Below are 19,722 nucleotides of genomic sequence, written 5' to 3'. Positions count from 1 at the left end.
AACCACAGTTGTTTTTTACTACAAAAAACAAAAACATAGTTAGACTATAGTTAATGTAGCATATTGAATATAAAGATACAGCTTTGAATGTTTTAGGATTAACAGAGTTTTGGATGGTTTCCACATACTTGCCTAAATCAACTCTGAATGAGGAAAAGAGAGGTTTAAAGCCATTACATTTTATGTATGTGAAATCTAGCTAGCAGGAAACTCAAAATGATATTTTGCTGTATTTTCTTTTGAGTAGTCAAACAATCCAAAAAAAACTTTTTGTTAACTGCTGTAATTTTGTTGTTTTTACATAAAACTGTGTAATTAACTATTGACTGATGAATATGCCAACACAATTCTCTCTTTATGAATAATGGGAAATAGCTAAAAACAGCTAAAAATAAAGACTTTAGATGACATGAAACTGTAGTGAAAAGACTATCATAAGTGCCAAAATGTTGGGGTAGTTGGATCGGGGGTTGAGGGTGTTGATGTCAGAATCAAACCCTGTCCTGGTCCTTGTGGATCCACTGATGAAGGAGGCCCTCTAGTGGCGTGATGTACCTTTTAAAAAAACAACACTTGAAAGTCTAGACTACAGCAAAAAGGGCAATGACAGAAAATGGGATTTTGTGAGACAGCAATTTAGTTACGTCTCCATTTCTGCAGATTTCATAAGGATACATTTTAATAGACAAAATAGCTACAGTATGTGCAGAATTGCATACTAACATCCAACCTTTACTATTTCTGCAGTACAGCATGTACACTGTATACTCTCCTAAACATACAAGTATGTCAAGGTCATGTGAAAACATTTTAGCTTACTTCTGCTTGAAAGACGTTATATGTTTCATATACTCAATTGAATAAAAGCAGCCATGACGTTGATGCTCAAAATCGGTTTCTGATGTAAATGAAGAAATCAAGGCCTTTCCACAGCGCTGAAACCAAACCCAGAAGAAAAACAAAGTGCTAGATATTTTATTAACATATTAAGTGAATTACTTTCCCCAAAGAAAAGAAACCTCCGCTGTGTATGTAATGTGTGTGAACATATTTAAAGAAAAGAAATACAATCAGGGAACAAAAGCAAACTGCAAATATTACACCACTGTTCCCAAAACACGAGCACAAATTTCCTCTCTGACACTAATTACTCTCAGTGCTCAAAAATGAAAATCACTTCATTATCAACACATAAAAATACCAAGTAATCATCATCTGTGGGAATTTCATACAGCAAAGGAAAGCAGACTTTCTGCTTCTTCGTGTCTCCCCAAATGACTTCATGAACGAGTATTATATACACGGTACAAACACTTTCAAACAATGATACGCAAATATACGGAAATTAGAAATATATAAATGGAAACCGGTCCAGGCAGATGTACCCCTGAGAGTCAAAACCATGATCATGCAGAAAATATCAAAACAATGAATAATAATGTGTGAATTTCAGAAGAATGACAAAATACAATCACTTACAAGAAAAAAATAAATACATAATTGCACATTGCACAAAAGCTCCTTGTGATACTGAATCTCTTGCTGCAAAGCTGTAATATAGTCAATAATTATACAATGCAAGTGCTGTTTAAGACATGATACTGGCATCAGGCTACACCATTTCTGCCAAATACGACATCATAAATATGTAAATACCTTTATATAATATCTTTTAATGAGGAGATTTTGTACGGAAGCTTATTTCTGCCACAGAATAAAAAAAACAAAGGTTATCGCAACTTTTTATCTCACAATTCTGACTTTTTCTTCTTGCAACTGCAAATGATCAACTTGCAATTCTGAGTTTACATATTACAAATTTAATTCCAAGTTAGAAATCTGAGATAAAAAATAGCAATATTTTTTGGTTTCCTCCAAATAATTCAGACTTCTTTTCTTAGAATTCTGACTACATTTATGCATTTAGCAGACACATTTATCCAAAGCAACTTACAGTGCATTTAGGCTATACATTTTTTTTTTAACCAGTATGCATTCCCTGGGAATTGAACCCACAACCATTTGCGCTGCTAACACAATGCTCTACCACTGAGCCACTTTCACATTCAGAATGGTGAGATAAAGTCACATTTACCTTTCCAAGCCTGACTTTTTTTTCTTTCACAGAATTCTGAGTTTGCATCAATTTTTTAAGGGGTTTGTTTTTTTCACAACTATATCTTGCAATTCAGAATTTTTATCTTGCACTTGCAAAAGATAAAAAAAAAAAAAAGAAAAATTACAATCGGCTTTTGAATTTTTTAAATTGTGTGTCAGAAATAAGCTTTAATAATTCTGATATCTAGAACATACATGACCTTGATAGACACATATAAAAGTGCGAGATGCAATACAATCGCACACATGTGCACAAACATCTGCCCCAGTGAAGTTTGAAGGCCGTGTCTGGCCAGTGAAGGCTGGGACAATGTGCAGTTCCACAACACTTTCTACAGTCTCCACAGTTTCTGTATCCATTAAAAAGCAGGTTTATGTTGGAGCGAGACCGTAGCGGCCGGCACTAGTTTCCAAATCTTCAGTGTCATAAATCTGTGTGCGCAGATGCGTTTAACTCTTTGGTTTTCAAGAGCAGAAATGTATGCATTTGTGCCTGCAAGTCACTGGGTTTGTTTATATTGTGTGATATAAGTCTTCAAAGTTACAGTTCACCCAGAAATAAATACTCTGTCATCATTTATTCACCCTCTTGTCAATGCAAACCTGTATGACTTTCATTCTTTCATTGCGTGCATTTTGACTTTCTTTCTATTTTCTATACTATAAAAGTAAATAGTGTGCTGTATAGTGTGAGACTCAAAAATGACACCAAATCATGGTTCACTGAAAATCTTAAGCACTGCAAAACTGGTTATGAGGCACATGAGAAGCATTCATTTTTTGGCATTATTAAAACTAAACAAAGCTAAGCCTAATAAAACTTCACATCAATCATGTGGCTTCAAGAACTTGTAACTACTTTCATGATGATTTAATGGTGCTTTTTGTCTTCCTTGCTGCTTGCCAGCCCTTGGTGACCTTTCAGTTTTATTGTATGGAAAAGAGAACATCATTCGTTGTTTTCGACAAAAGATAACAAGTCTTAGCTGGTTGGTAAAGGCATGGGGATGAATAAATGATGAGCTTTAAGCCTTCTACACACTGCACGATTTTAACAATCCTATAAGATCACTGCAAATCACACTGTTCAACATGGATCTAATAAACCTGGGTATGACATGCACGTGGACTGTACGATGATGACACCTATTGACTCGTAGGCTATGGCGGATGTTTCTACAGAAGAATAAAACATCATTAGCATGTGCTAGTGATAAACAAAAAGAGCATAATGAATCACACTTTGACAGTTGTAGTTTTTATGGAAGCGGTGAAAGTGGAAGAAATAAGAGTTTGAGGTAAGCAGTTTTATGTTTTATGTCGGTTTGATTTCATGTCGCATTTTTACTGGTTGGTCAGTAAACGTGGGTCGTAACTGCAAACACACTGTACGATGAACACGCTGAATTTCTGACACTGCCAGAAAATTATCGTAGGCTATCTTTGGTCACAAGACCTCTCTCACTGTACGACACAGGAGCACCGATTAGGAGCCACGGTCACAGAAATCACGATGCCAATCTTTTGTTTTTTGGGAGATGTGAAAGTGGTGTGTTTTTTATGATTTTTTGTGAAATTATTTTTTTAAAGGTGTTGTTTCATTCAGAATGTTTTGTTTGTGTCTCTCTTTCGCAGCTCATGTATGTGCTGCTGTTGAATCTCTTGGCCCCAGCACTGAGTTCCCCAGCCTCATCATGACTTCTTCATTGACTTCCTTCTCCAGGAAGGCCACCAGTGAATCCCTCATGTCCACCACGTCCAGCATCTCCTGCAGGACCTGATTCTCATGTTCTCGCTGCTCAGGGGTTTTCTCAGAGTCTACATGCACAAGAACATCGAAACATGTTAATGAGTGTGTGCATGTGTTCACATAAATAAACTGAACAACAAATAAATACTTTATTTAAATATCACTAACAGCATTTTAATTTGATCTTAATATTAACTTGTTTAAATACTTCAAACTATTTAAATATTACATAATTTAAAACTATAAAAACGAATTCATTTTTGTCTTTCTCAGTGTATTGGAGCATGTTCAACAGCTAAATAACAACAATAATTTAGACTTTTATATTATTAAATTACTTAAATGATTAGACATATGTCAAATACATTTTAATATTTAATATTATATCATTTTAAACAATAAAAACATTTATTTCTGGCTTTTGGCTCATTGTGTTGGAGCATGTGCAACAGCTAAACAACAATACTAATTTAGTATTTTATATTATTGTTATTATTAAATAACTATTTAAATTATAAAAAATATTTAATATATTATAATTCAAATATCTAATATTATATGAATACAATACATTTTTGTTTTCATTTTGTATTCATTTTTTTTCTCATTGTGTTGGAGGAACTAAACAACAACAACAAAATAATAATAACCATTTATTTTCATATTACTATTATTATTATTATTATTATTATTTATACATGATGCTTTCATGACCTCATATTAATTGCCATGACTATTTAAATGACTCTTATATTATAGAACACTGTACTTCGATATTAAAAATAACTTAATTCCGATTTAATATTAAAATTAAATTGTTAAAATCAATTAGAAATATTTAACATGAATTTTCGTAAATTTAATTTTAGTAATTTTATTAGCCTTTTTACTTTGTGTAATTATTATTATTATTATTCTTAGCAATAATAATTACAAAAAATATTAATATGAATAAAATATCCTTTTTAATTTTCATTTTAATTTAACAATTATATAACGAGAAATCAAGACTGTATGGTACTATTTACAAACTGAAATATTAGCAAACTAATTTCTGAGTTTTCATCTCCCACCATCCATTTCCATGTATCTCCGTAGCTCCTGCTCTAACATGCTCTGTTTGTCTTCCAGCTCCAGCTGTCGAGACCTTTGAAACACAAAACCAGAATCACACAAATGTTAGCACAGCCTGTAATTTAGTTTCTGCATAGAGGATCCAATTGTGCACAATATATGCTAAATACATGCAAAGCAGTGGGTTAAATAAATGAGGCCACTCCAAGCATTCATCTTGAGCATTAACGCTCGTCAAAGACATGCAGAAGAGAGAGGTTGCCAGGGGCAACAAGACGACGAGCTGGCTTTCAGGGAGGCTTGAGGTTTTTCTACAATCCATGTAAAAATAGATGATGCACTTGGAGCAATAACTGCTACTGAGCTCCTTAATGTTAATTGTATTAATGCTGACACAGTGTTCAGACTTACGCAACCATGAGATCCGACTCCTCTGAGAGCAGATTGTTCTTCTCCTGGACCAGTTCAATCCAGTGATCAATCGTCTCAGGGTCTGAACCTAAAACACACACAGAGTTGAAACAAGATCTCCTTACTCTCGGTCGTCGCCACACTTTGACACCCTTTGGCTTCACTCAACCAACCTATAGCGCATTCTGGGATGCTTACAAAACAGTACTGAAGGAGTTTCCATGCATGCAGGGCACAAAAAGGCTTTTAATGGATTTAATCTGAAGAAATTCATATGCAACGAATAAATAAATGTAAGCGTTAAATAATTTACTTATTCTTGTACAAATATCTAATAAACATTTTTTGAAAAAAAAAAAATACACAATAAAAAAAAACTTCATTTAACTGACACATGGACTTTTTGTAATTCATTTCAAATTCAATAATTAACTGACTATATGAAGAAAATATAAGAATCATATCATGATAAGAAACTGTATTTCAATAATAATTACTGAAATTATTATTTAGAAATAAAAAAAGTTTCTAATTATTAATATTAAATATTTGAAACAAATCAGACATATTTAATATTATATAATTTATTACAGAAATAAATAAAATGAATACATTTATTTGATTTAATTTATTAGACCATGTGCAACAATAGCTAGACCGAATTAATTAATAATAATAATAATAATAATTATTATTATTATTATTACACATTAAGTTGTCATGAGTTTATATTAATAGACTGATGGACTTATTGTAATTTCGACATTTTTCACTTGCATATGTATTTCTTGAAATTTATATTTAACAAACGTCTCAGTGACTATCAGTGCTATGAGGGTTAACAAGTTGGATGGGTTTCAGTATGAATTTAGCACACAGCCTGACTGCTGTAGAATATGATGAAGTGAAATCATTAGCAGTGACTGTGGTTTTCTGCAGATGGATGAGATGTCATACCAGCCTCTCCTCTCAAAGCTCTCTCCAGCTCCACTCCCTTCTCCTCCAGCTCTTTAAAGGTCACTTCTATCTCATCCAGCCGTCTCTGAATCGTCTGTGGGGGCGGCAGGACCAGAACAGCATGACCAAACAATGGATGAAAATCAGATACTTGATAGAAATTGATGCGGATGTTTCTTTTATTAGTAAAACTTCACAATAAGGTTCCAAGGTTTCTTTAAAGTGTTACCTTTTATTTAACATGCATGTTTATTACAATTATGGGAAACAATCTACACGGTTCAGACTTCTACCGTGGTCTTCGAGGAGTGTGATCTTGCTCACCTGAGCTTTGTGGAAGCGCTGGATTTCGCTCATCTTTGCTTTGCGCTCCAGAGTTTTCATCCTCTTTAGGTCGCGTTTCTCTGACTCGGAAATCTCAAAATCAGCCCCCTGAAAAAAAAAAAAAAAAAAAAAAAATAAAACTCAATCCAAAGTCAACAACTTCCTAGAGAGCAGCTTTTAATCAGTCTACCAGAAAACATGATCATGTGATCTAGTGTTTTTTCCCCCACCGAAATAAAACTTGATAGTTTGAAAATTAAGAAAGCCATGAATATGATTTTATTATTATTAGTTTTTTTTTTACAGTAAAATATTGCAATATTAATGCTTCTTATTTCGCTTAATATCTGCATTTAATAATAATAATAATAATAATAATGTCATATTGATCACATGTCACATAATCCCAAAATGTTTGGCCAAATTGTGCAACCTTACAAACAAGCATAGCAAAGGTGGAAGGTTTTACTTTTTAAATCCCAATCCAAATTATTATCAAATATTTTCCCAAATCATGCAGCCTTTGTTCATGAAATGGCATCATAATCAAGTTCTATTCTGGGCAGTCATGCTCAAGTATCACCAAAATAACTGCATATTCTTCTTGTTTATAGAATTATGTTTGTTGAAGACATGCATAGAAATTTGGCCTTCTGACCAAATCTAGGGCCGTTTGAACATAATGTCTCAGTCTGACCTTGCAATCCAAATAACGGTCTTCTCCTTGAAGATCTTCTTCATTCTCCTCTTCGTCATCGTCAACACCTTCTTCATTATCGTCTTCTGATACATAATGTTCTGGTTGAGCTTGTTCTAATGAAAATCATAGCAAAATCAGCTGCTACAAACTAATATAAACCTAGAGAAATTCAGTACTAAAAGATATGTGTACACATAATTTGTTCACTGACACTGAATGAGAACAAAACTTGTCTTTTGTGGAGCTGCTTTATGGCTGAATTGAATTTGTTTAATAATTGAATGAAAATTCAATTATGAATTTTTTTTTACATTTCGTCATCGTTTACTCAGCCTCAAGTTGTTTCCAAACCTGTATGAGTTTCTTTCTTCTGTTGAACACAAAAAGGCATTCTAAACATGCTAAATGACTAAATGTAAATAATGTTAGCTCACACAGTTACTGATAGCCATTGACTTAAAAAAAAATACGGTGAAAGTCAATGGGTACCAGCTATTCTTCATGATCTTCTATTTGTGTTCAACAGAAGAAAGAAACTCATACTAGTTTGGAACAGGATTTAGTTGAGGATGAATAAATGATGACAGGATGTTCATTTTTTGTTTTTTATTTAATTTTTTCATCAAAGAACTACTCTTTTGATCAGTCTACCAGCTGGTGTTTTCAGAAGTTTCCCACCAAAATTAAAGCTTGATGGTTTGAAAATGAAGAAATTTAAACAGCAATAAATATTAGCATTGTATAATACAGTTGTACTGTAACTATTATTATTATTTATTATATTATTTTATTAAATACAATTTTTATTTTACAGTAACATAACAGTAGTAATCTTCTTTAATATTTAACCATATTATTAATAATAATAAGTATCAACAACTGCAACAATAATGATAATAATAATAATAATAATAATAATCATAATTTATAACATTTTATTAGTCATGTTGACAGATAATCACAAGATTTTTGGCCAAATTGTGCAGCCTTACATAAAATGCTTTTATTTTATTTTATTGACACTATAGTCTTTATTATTTAGAGCTGCTTTACAGCAGAATTTGAATTTGTTTCATATTTGAAGAAGTTTGCAGAACTTTAATTTTAAAGTGAACAGAACAGAATTTTAAAGTGAATTTTAGAAAATTACTTTTAATGCAGTGTGTAACAGCTCTAAGTGAATGAAAACATCCTGCAAAGTTTTTAATCTGAAAATGTACGTTTATAAAGTTAGTGTCTCTCAAAAGAAAGAGTTGACGCTGAATCATTGAAACAAGTTTTTTTAAAATGAATCCCAGGCCCGTTTTATGTTGACCCGCCCACTTGGGCTTTTTGCATTGGTCTCAATTGAAAATGCAAATTCATTCTTTGCCACTAGGTGCCGCCTTTGGAGTGGTAAAAATAGCTGTTTCCTGGTAACGCTGTACATAAAGCAACACTGCGCTCACAAACCATTACAGGCATGATGAAATGGAAATGAGATAAATTGGACCAATCACCGCAGATTAGCGTCACGCAAAGTAGGAGTTTGGAAAAATTTGTCATTGAGCGAATCGTTTGGGAGTCGTTGAGCAAGTCAGGTAAAAATAAATGCATATTATAAGTAAATAAAGGTGTTTTTTGACCTTGCATGCATGCCAACCTATTGTTGGGGACTCCCAAAACCAAAATATGAACCTTTCATTACCCATAATAGGGGCACTTTAACAGAAGGGCTGAACAGTAGAACAGTAGAGCTGCACAAATAATCAAATAAATCGTGATTAGGCAGAAGCTGCGATTGGGATGCGTATCTTTCAGTGAAGCACGGTTCTGTGATCAGTAGTAAATCTCTATCCAAAGGCCAGAGGGCGCTCTCATGCTTAAAATCTAAATATGTCCCAAAGAAGAAACCCAGGAAATCGCTGTAGCTGAATAAACATAAGATTTAACTCCTTTCATTGATTCAATGTGACTAATAAACACACGACAACGACAATATATGGTTTATCTGAGTTCTTATTATTATCATTTTCATCATAATAAAGTAAAGTATATCTATAATGAAATGCTAATCGACATATACACAATACAATTAAATATTGTGTGCCTTAATTATTCCGTTTCAGAAGCAACATCATCTCACAGAAGGATTTATTTCAAATACTTGACTGACGTTAGGAAGTGAGATCGGAGTAAAAAAAAAGTTATTAAATGTGGTATTTTCACGTGCTCTCAGATGGAGCAGCATTTACTACACAGAGCTGTAGTTCACTGAGAAGATACGCAAACAGCTGTCATTATCGTGAACGATTTCGTAATCCTACGATTACATCTTCTGCGATTATGAACGTGATTTTGCATAGCTTGTCAGAGAACTATGGCTCTGTGTAGTAAATGCTGCTCCACCTGAAAGCAGGTGATGGAGATTTACTACTAATCACAGAACCGGCTTTACTGACAAAATGTGCATGACAATCACGATTAATCGTGTTTGATTAATCGTGCAGCCCTAACAGAAAGTCCTCTTTATTAACTCTGAAGCTTTTGAAACAATCTGTATTGTATAAGGTGCTATCTAAATAAAGTTGACTACCAAAAATGTTGACTACTAACCTGTAGGTGCGACTTTGAGGACGCTGAAGCGCTGATGCAGTCGAGGCGAAGACAGATTCCATGGGGAAAACTTGGAGCGCATCTTTCCGTGTTGCGAGTGTGCAGAAGGTTGTGGTTCGCTCTTCCTTCTCATGCAGCGCCGGTTGCGCTGGTCCCGCAAGCTCATCCCGGTCGCGGTACCTCCGCTCCAATAGCCCTCCTCCTCGCCTCCTTCTTGCTGCTTGGAGGAAGAGGAGGTGGAGGTGGCAGAAGACGAGGCGGGCGTCTCCGAGTCTGAATCCTGGCTGAGCAGGTCGGCCTTCTCCTCTTGGCTCAGCTGAAGTTTACGCAGTGAAGGTTTGGATTCCGGAGTTTCCTCTTGGTTCTGCTCTGGTTCTTCAGGGGTATTTGAAAGTTGAGGCACCACGTTATGGACAGTGCGAGGTTTTGGGAGCGGAGCTCTGGACTGTCGAGGGGCCGGCACTGGAACGGACGGACTGCTGTTATTTTGTTGGTTCTTGATGCCTGTGCTCTCTGGACTGAGCTCTGGGGGTTTGTTTGCTTCGTCAGAGCTAGATGGCAGTTGGTCTTCTTGCTCTGTGGGAGTGAGACACTCAGTCGATTCTTCAAAGTCAGGGTCAACGGAGATCTTGTACGAGCCCTTCCGTCTTACAGAGACCGGTGGAGGTGGGGATGAAATCTTCACTGTTTCACCATTTTTCTCCTTACCATCCTCCTCATTAAGGCCATCTTCGATTTGATGCTAGAAAATTTAAAAACATAACATTATCATGATATATTGGAACAGACCTATTTTGTGCAAGTGTGTGAACTGTTACAGAGCAAAACTCTTTTAGACACAGAAATGTGTCAAAATACAATTCATATGTACTACTGTTCAAAAGTTTGCGGTCGGTATGATTTTTAAATATTTTGAAAATCTCGTATGCTCATTAAGATTTAAGCATCACAAAGATTTATTTATTTTATAAATTACAATAAAACAGTGAAAGAGTGAAATATTATTGAAATTTGAAATGGTCTCTATGTGAATATATAAAAAAAAAATACTTATATTTTGATGCAAAGCTAAATATTCAGCATCATTACTCCAGTCTTCAGTGTCACATGATCCTTCAGAAATCATTCTAATATGCTGATTTTCTGCTCAAGAAACATTTCTGATTATCAATGTTGAAAGCAGTTGTGCTGCTTAGTATTTTTGTGGAAAGCTTTGTAATACATTTTTTGTCAAGATTCAATATTGTCTGTTGTCTGTTTCACCAACAAAAATAGTTGGAACAGAACATCTCTCAGAGCAACATTGCGGTGTTTCGATCCATTCATAAAGACATTCACTTGCTTTGTTTCTAAATGAATAAGGAATTTTGAATGAATTGTTTGAATGACTGATTCAATGAATCACCCATTAAGACAGGGATTTGCTGCCACCTACTGGTGAGTTTAGTGTCATATTTATTTATCTATGTCAGGCTTTAACCAGCCCATGTACCTTCACTCAGCAAAATACTGTATAATTATCATTATTGAAAAAAATAACAAAATATCAAGATACTAATTTATGTCAATATAACACACCCCTAGACTGCACCTTAACACAATAATGCACATGAAGTACGTACAATGGAAAAGCAGACTTGCAAAGCATTGGCTAATCATTCTTATTTTCAGTTGTGCATTAACATTATGTTGGTTTAAAATTAGTAGTACTAAAAATGCTTGTCTTTAAACCATACAGTTGAATAGGTTGCAAAAAAAAGTGACTTTTAATTTTATTATTATTATTATTTCTTGTCTTTAAACCCACCACTAACATCCATCCTCCACAGACTTTCACAGGCCCTCTTCACACACACACACCACCATAACACACACAAAAAGTGACTCACACACACACACACACACACACACTCCACAGAAACGGATTCACAGCAAAATCTCAGCGTTAAACAGCATTCTGCTGAGAAAAGGAAATTTTTTTCTGACGCAGCAGCTGACCCACATTAGTTCTTGTCATATCATGTTGTTTCATAAGAAATAACTGAATATATCTTAGTGAAGAAAAGACCATCTGTCTATCATACCATCATAACATATTTAACAAAACTTGCACAAATAAGAGCTTAACCTAACTCTTTAACTTTGCACTATGATAATGAAAAACTACGATTTTCATCTGACGCATGATAAAACACTAGAAAAATTATTAAAAATTGGACCTGAGAAAAAAAAAAAACTTTATTACTATGGTAACAAGTCCAAATAAATCATTTCATATATATTTTTGCGGATATGAACTATAGAGCTATGGCTTAATAATGAAAGTTATTATGCTCCCCACACTCTCAGAGCAATATCCTTCCCAGGATCCTCACACAAGAGATCCGACAGTAAATAGGAGGCAATCAAGCGTCTCATTAGCTCTGATGTGATTCATACCTGTGAGCCTCTGTGACCTTCATCACCCTCCTCTTCCTCAGCCGCTGAGTGCAGCTCACAGTAGAATCTCCCTGAAGACAAATCAAATTCAACATGTTCTGGACTGTTAATATCAAGGGCTGTAACACTGATGTACATGCTTTTTTTAGACAAGGGGTAAATTACTGAACAAGCCCCACAAACAGGATCATTTAAGAAGATATATTTTTGAAGGGCTGCATAGGTGGTTGATTGTAATTTACATGTGTTGTAATAATTAGAACCTAATAAAACAGCATTCCACACTGTGCAAGTTATGAATAGCTTTAAAAGCTTATGTAATAATTTATATAACATCAAGATGTTTCGGTCCTTATGGCAGCATATGAGAGACAAGTGCATGATAAATAATAAAATAAATTGCATTATGTAACATAAGAAATATAAAAAATATCAATACTGAAATATTTATTATCATTCAGAAATTATGTAAAACTATATACTGTATTTAGGCCTACTTTTACCTACTGTTACTCATTGATGTACAAAAATAAAATAAATAAAATATTAATAAAAAAAGTAAAACAAAAAAAGTATAATAAGGTTTAATAAAATGAGGTACAATAAAATAAAATAAAGCATAAAATAAAATAAAATAAAGTATAATAAGGTAAAATAAAATGAATAAAATAAAATTATGTATAATAAAGCAAAATAAAATTTATAAAAGTATAATATAATAAAATAAAATAAAAAATACAGTATAAATAAAGTATAATAAGATACATGAAGTAAAGTAAAATACAATTAAAATTAAATAAAAATAAAATAAAACATTAAATGAAGTACAATGAGGTCAAAAAAAATTATAAAATAAATTAAACTAAACTAAAATAAAGGATTTGGTATCCCAGGCTTACCTGTGTCAGAGAGGAAAGTGTATCCGCCCTGCCGTAGAGTGGAGCCGCACTGATAACAATTGAAACAACTGCGATGGAAGAACTTGCCCTCAGCGCTTCCTCTCTCCACCACGTATAGATGCTTGTTGCAGAAATAACAGAGCTCACTGCTGCCTGCCTCTGATGAGGCCATGGGCACCACAGGCACCACAGGCACTACAGGCGCCGCAGGCTGGACAATTAGACAAAGTTTAAGATACTGCACATATATTTACTATAGAGCATTGCATTACAAGAACTGACTTTTTTTTTTATTTATTTTTCAACTAGGGAGCAATATTTGCCCCCTGGAATGAATTTACTCTTTTATCTTTATGATTTACAAGGCGTTTGAAATTTGAAAATATGAAATTCTCTTTGTGAACAATTATGATTTTATCAGCTCAAATCTGCCATTTTTCATCTAACTGCAGTTTCAATTTTTAGAAATGCCGGGAGCATTTTAAAAGGCACATTAAATAAAATATATTAAATATGGTTTAATTAAAAATCAATTATTAAACATAAGAATAAAATTTTTTGTCACTTTTTTGTATTTTTTAGTTATTTTTTATTTTCTTATTGATTATTTTATTAGTGTTTCATCAGTTCTGATACATAACTAAGCCACTCATACCCATAGGTCTGCACATCATTTGTTGTGTTTAATCGCAGAAACAACAACAGAACATGGTCTTCACCCCTAACAGGCGTAAACCGCATTACAACAACACTAATGCACCATTTGATTGAGAAAATAAATTTGACCATAGGGATATGCCGGTATCAAATTTTCATTTTGCGATTAATTGCTAATGCTTTTATCACAGTATAAGGTATTATCACGATATTGAAATTTAGTTTAAAAAAAGTGGTCATAATACAGTATAACAGGTTTAATAACTTTTTTCGTATAACTAAAATAACTGAATATTTAAATACTATAAAGAAATACAGAAAAAATATATAAAGTTAAACGTTTTACACAGATTAAAGTGCAAAAGAACTATAAAGACAAATAGGTACCACTTTACAATAAGACCTCATTAGTTAACCTTAGTTAATGCATTAACATTCACAACAAGCAATAGCTACATTTGCTACAGAAGTTATTAATCTTTGTTTATTAAGTCTTAGTTCATGTTAGCTCATTAAATAACACAGTTGCAACTTTCGATTTTAACAACGTGGTATTAAATATTGGAATACCTAAGTTTTATGAATGTTCAGAATAATTTTTCATTGGCAGTTTATGTTTACTAATGAATGAACTAATGTTAATTAATAGAGCATTAATGTAAAGTGTGAACGAACATTAACGAATCAAAACATTTTCAATTGATGTTTATGTTTTGTTGTGGGTGAGATTATGTTGTTTAATAAAAATGTTTGAAAATGAATAGCCTATTAAGTCTAAATACTTAAGTATTTGGCACTGTGATGAACATCATAGCTAATACACAAATCTGAATGGCTATTTAAATATGTTTTAGAAAGCAGCGCAGCTGCTTTATTTATGGGGTTTCCAGGGTAAGGGCTGCATTTTTTGCAGTTTAGTGCCATCTGCTGTCAGAGAGTGAATGTGCTTTCATTCAGCTCGTCTCGCAACTGTTCCTCCATGTGCTTCTCATGCGTGCTTGTTTACATCAGAGCGCACACGCGTCTTTCAAGCAGCATACAGCGCTGTTGTGCATTTTGACCAGTTGATGGGAAAAGTATTCTTAAAATGCATCCCAAATTCTGATTAATTTGTAGTGTATAATTATTCACGGTATTTAGAAGTGCCCACGATTACAATATCGTGCATATTCATTACCGTGATATATTGTGTCACCGAATACTGGCACGTCTATTTCACCACTTACTTTTTCCTCTTTCGCATTCTTCTCCTCCTCTTTTTCCTTCATCTTTTGCTGTCTTGGTATTTTCTCTGATGCCAGTCGGTCCTGAGAGACACGGGTCACATGATCTCATTTACAGCTCAGGTTACATAATGTGGCGGCAGCAGTTTACAGCTCAGGTTACATAATGTGGCGGCAGCAGATCAACAGAAATAAACAATGATTTCACCGTTATCCTGCACCACAAACATGCAGCTAGCAAACTATAGCATCCTTTTTGTCTCGTCCTCTTATCATCCCTTTAACTTCCTCATTGTGGTGACAGCATGGGAGTAATTCGCTTTGGAACAGCTGTGTGTAATGGGGGCGTTTAGTTGTGGTTCGTTACGACAGAGATTGCACATGGCTTTAACCCAACACACTACACATGACCTTTGGCAGGCACCACTGCTACAGAGTCAACAATACAGGGTGTGTTTGACATGATAACAGACAGGTGTTTGTGTACCTTGTGTCTTTGGATAGAGTTGCGCTTGAGCGTGTTGAGGAAGAAGACGGCCGAGCAGGTTCTGGACAGTGAGAAGGTCTTGTTGTTGGGCAAGAGGCTGTTGGAGCGCTCTGAGGAAGACAAGAGGAGCAAAATAGTGAGATGCAAATCAATTATGAAAAATACAGTTGCATAAATGTGGCAAAGAAATAAAAATGTTATGTAAAAGTAAAAATGATTAAATATACCATATTTAATACCATAAATGATGACCAAAAATCATTAAATAACAAAACATTATGTATAACCTGTCCAAAAATATGATCTATTATCTAAGCTTTCCATATTGCAACAAAACCAGAAACACTGTGTGTAATTCAACAACTCTGACCAATGGCACAAATATTATATTATATATATATATATATTATATATATATATATATTTATATATATATAATATATAGTAGATATATATATTATATATATATACAACATAATTTACAGATGACAACACATGTGTAATGTATATATATAATATATATATATATTAGCTGTATATATATATATATATATATATATATATATATATATATACACACACACACACACACACACACACATACAAATACATAAATATATTAATAAACAAAAATAGCAAAAACTGTAAAAATGCATTGTATTTAACATATAGTTCAACAACTCAAAGCAATAACATAATAACAAAATATAAATAGTTAAGAAATATCTAAATACATTTAAAATATAATCTAAATTATAAGTAAATTAAAATATTAATAAACAAGAATAAATGAAAATGGTAAAACTGTAAAAAAGCATTGTATTTTACATGCAGTTTAAAAAGAAATGTAAAAATATTCTTAGTTGGAAAAATTAATAAAAAAATAAAAAATAAAATAAAATAAAAAATGTAAAATAAATGTAGTGCAAACATAAATTAAATTAAACATGCTTAAAATGTCTTCAAATCCTGATCATCATTAACCATATCATACACACAATAAAAGCTTCATTTATAATCTCTTTCATAATCCAGAACAACCTTACATAAACTGGGCACTTTAGGTGCAATTCGGTGGATCGCTTCAGCAATACATAAAAATTGATGCAAAGTCAAATAAAACAATAATAAGTAATAACATGAATAAATAATAAAATACAATAAAATAACTTCCTACCCTTTAAACTGGAACAAATACGAGTCGTCACATTCAATATGCGGTTTGCAGTGGCGTGTTAGAGATGAGCTGTATTGGATCCCACCCCCTTCCCCAGAATACACACATCCACAGCCTGTGTGAGTGACAGCTCAACCTGGAGCACATCTGTGTGAGATCCCCTCCCAAACACAGCATCCAACAACTAAACGCTCAATCCTGCTCCCAAAAGCCCCTCGAACGGCTGCGACTCGTCTTCTGCAGATGGCGTCTCAGAGCGGTGCGTGTCGAGGCTGGACTGAGATCCACTCCCACCCAATCGCCCATAAGATGCAGTTTCTCCTCAGCTGAGTGCATTTGCTGCCGCAGCCGCTGCTGTCAGACTACAGACTACAGCAGAAAACTGCCCATTCACAGCAATGCATGCTGGGAAGGGGTCTTAAAGAGACAGCAGACCTGATTTCAGGTGGTGATGATGATGCAATTATGTGTGATAAGACATTCATCAGCCTGCTTCTCTTACAATAGAGGTTCTGAAAATGACTTTTTCAAACAGATCAAATATAAGTGAATAAGTGTAGGAATAAATCTGATCAAATGTTACATTTCTCTTTGTATTGTTGTGAAATACATTCATGAAATACTATATATATATATATATATATATATATATATATATATATATATATATATATATATATATATATTATATATATATTATACACTATAAATTAAAAGACATTTCTTTTAAATGTATAGCACAGTAATGGAGGCAGAAACATATGAAAGCTAGGACAGAACAAGAAAGGCTATTAATAATCTTTCATTGCACAAAAGTATTATAATACGAAAGGCTCAATACAGGGCGAAGTGCTTATGTGCATCCCACCCATCCCATTGAAACCGAATGCGACACGCAGTTTGATTGCTGAATGGAGGATGACAGACAGCCACAGTGGAGAGGAGAGTTTACTTGAATTTGACTTCAATATTCATCTACCCCACATTAAACTATATAATGGTTTCAGAACACTTTGAATATATAGTGCATTATAATGTTTTTGTGCCTTTCGTGCGGCTTAACAACATAATAGTATACACACAATATCAGATTTGGGTTGGTCTCGTCTGACCGATACCCAAACTGACAGAAAATGCCAGATACAGAGTATCAGATCGGTGCATCCCTATTATATAAACCTACCTAAAAAAAACTTGAAATGACGGTTTTTGCCAGACCGCGGTTTCTGGAGAATATTTAAGCTCATATTTAAGACTTTTAAAAGACAATTTTTAACACTGCACAAATGAAAATGACTGTAAAAAGCATGATTAAGAGTTCAGATATAGGTTTTCACACAAAAAAAACAAGTTTTATAAAATGATTAACTTCACATTTCAGCCTTTAAATGACTTCAAGAAAACAGAGGCAAAAGTGTCAATTATTATATTAATTTAAACAATTATTATCAATCATTATATTAATTAAATAACAAATATATGGTACTGTCTTAATTGTTTACATTTTTATAATGCATTAACTTCTTGTCGATCCACTAGTTCAGATTTGCAACTCTGCGTGTTTGCTGCATAAAAACATGGGTAGATTTTCACACTGATCTGAACAATAACAGATGGGCTTACTGAAAATGCAAATTCATTCTCTGCCAGCAGGTGGCGTTTTCAGAACAGCATAAATCAGTGGTTTTCAATCCTGTTCCTCGGGACCCACTGGATAATTAGGTAATTTTATATAAAGCGGCCCGTTTTAACTCATTAACAACTATTTATCTATAATCGTCAATACAAAAAAAAAATATATAGCAGTGTGAACTATGTCAGTATGCGAAGGTTTGCCAGTCATAACAGAAGTAATTGTAAAATACAGATACTGTAAAACCCTTTAAAAAAAGATATTCAATCTGAGACTGAATAAGCAACGTAAATACAACCTATTAACTGTATTATATTTTGTAGACAATCAGTAAAAGTGTATTTCAAAGTTAAAAAATGCATCCAATAACAACCTTAATTACCTGCTGGTGTATGTTTCTCTGTGAGAGCGGTGCGTATCTGTGTGAGGTAGACCACCATAGACAGCTGGTCGATTTTCCCACAGGTGGTCATTTCCCTGGCACGCATGACCGGAGTGATGCCAAACTCTTTCTCCATCAGGTCAAAAGCCAACTTATTGTTCCCGGTGATGTTATATTCATCTAGACAAGACATGTCACTGCAAGAGAGGACAACATGCATATCATTTGCATAATGTTGCAGATATTATAGGTCTATCTATCTATCTATCTATCTATCTATCTATCTATCTATCTATCTATCTATCTATCTATCTATCTATCTATCTATCTATCTATCTATCTATCTATCTATCTATCTATCTATCTATCTATCTATCTATCTATCCATCCATCCATCCATCCATCCAACCATAAGGTTTGGGTTAGTAAGATTTTTAATGTTTTTGAAAGAAGTATTTTCTCTCCTACCAAGGCTGCATTTATATGTAAAATCAAACACAGTAAAAACAGTAATAATGTGAAATATTTTTACAAATTGAAATACATGTTTTCTTTTTGAATATATTTTCAAATGTAATGTATTCCAGTGATAGTAAAGCTGAATTTTCAGCAGCCATTGCTCCAGTAATGAAAACTGTGGGGTCCAGGTGATATATATATATTTTTTTTCAGGATTCTATGATTAACTGAAAAGTTCAGAAGAACAGCATTTGTTTGCAGAAATGTTTTGTAACTTTATAAATGTTTTAAATGTCACTTTGTATCAATGTAACGCATCCTTGCTGAATAAGAAAGTATTAATTTCTTTTCAAAAAATCTTATTGACCTCAAACTTTCTGTGTCTGGCAAAGACTTTTCACAGCAAAACTGAGCTCTGCATGTTTAATCAGACACTA

The 19,722-nt window shown here is 33.6% G+C and overlaps 1 protein-coding gene across 1 annotated transcript; it reads right to left on the bottom strand.

Moving 5' to 3' along the window:
- Positions 1–3,754: 3,754 nt before the first annotated feature.
- Positions 3,755–17,328, bottom strand: LOC122141894 (F-actin-monooxygenase mical1-like). Its single transcript, XM_042750540.1, has 12 exons — positions 16,812–17,328; positions 15,635–15,744; positions 15,151–15,231; positions 13,268–13,478; positions 12,369–12,439; positions 9,930–10,671; positions 7,332–7,447; positions 6,635–6,742; positions 6,311–6,404; positions 5,354–5,441; positions 4,942–5,015; positions 3,755–3,936 (listed from the first exon to the last, which is right to left on the bottom strand). The coding sequence occupies exons 3-12, from the start codon at positions 15,190–15,192 to the stop codon at positions 3,755–3,757; spliced, it is 1,728 nt and encodes a 575-aa protein (XP_042606474.1). The 5' UTR covers positions 15,193–15,231; positions 15,635–15,744; positions 16,812–17,328.
- Between the last annotated feature and the right edge of the window lie 2,394 nt (positions 17,329–19,722).

The sequence above is a fragment of the Cyprinus carpio genome, chromosome B23, assembly GCF_018340385.1.
Source record: "Cyprinus carpio isolate SPL01 chromosome B23, ASM1834038v1, whole genome shotgun sequence".
NCBI lineage: Eukaryota > Metazoa > Chordata > Actinopteri > Cypriniformes > Cyprinidae > Cyprinus > Cyprinus carpio.
The sequence above is the reverse complement of the archived record's forward strand: the minus strand, read 5'-3'. Positions and strand labels throughout refer to the sequence as shown.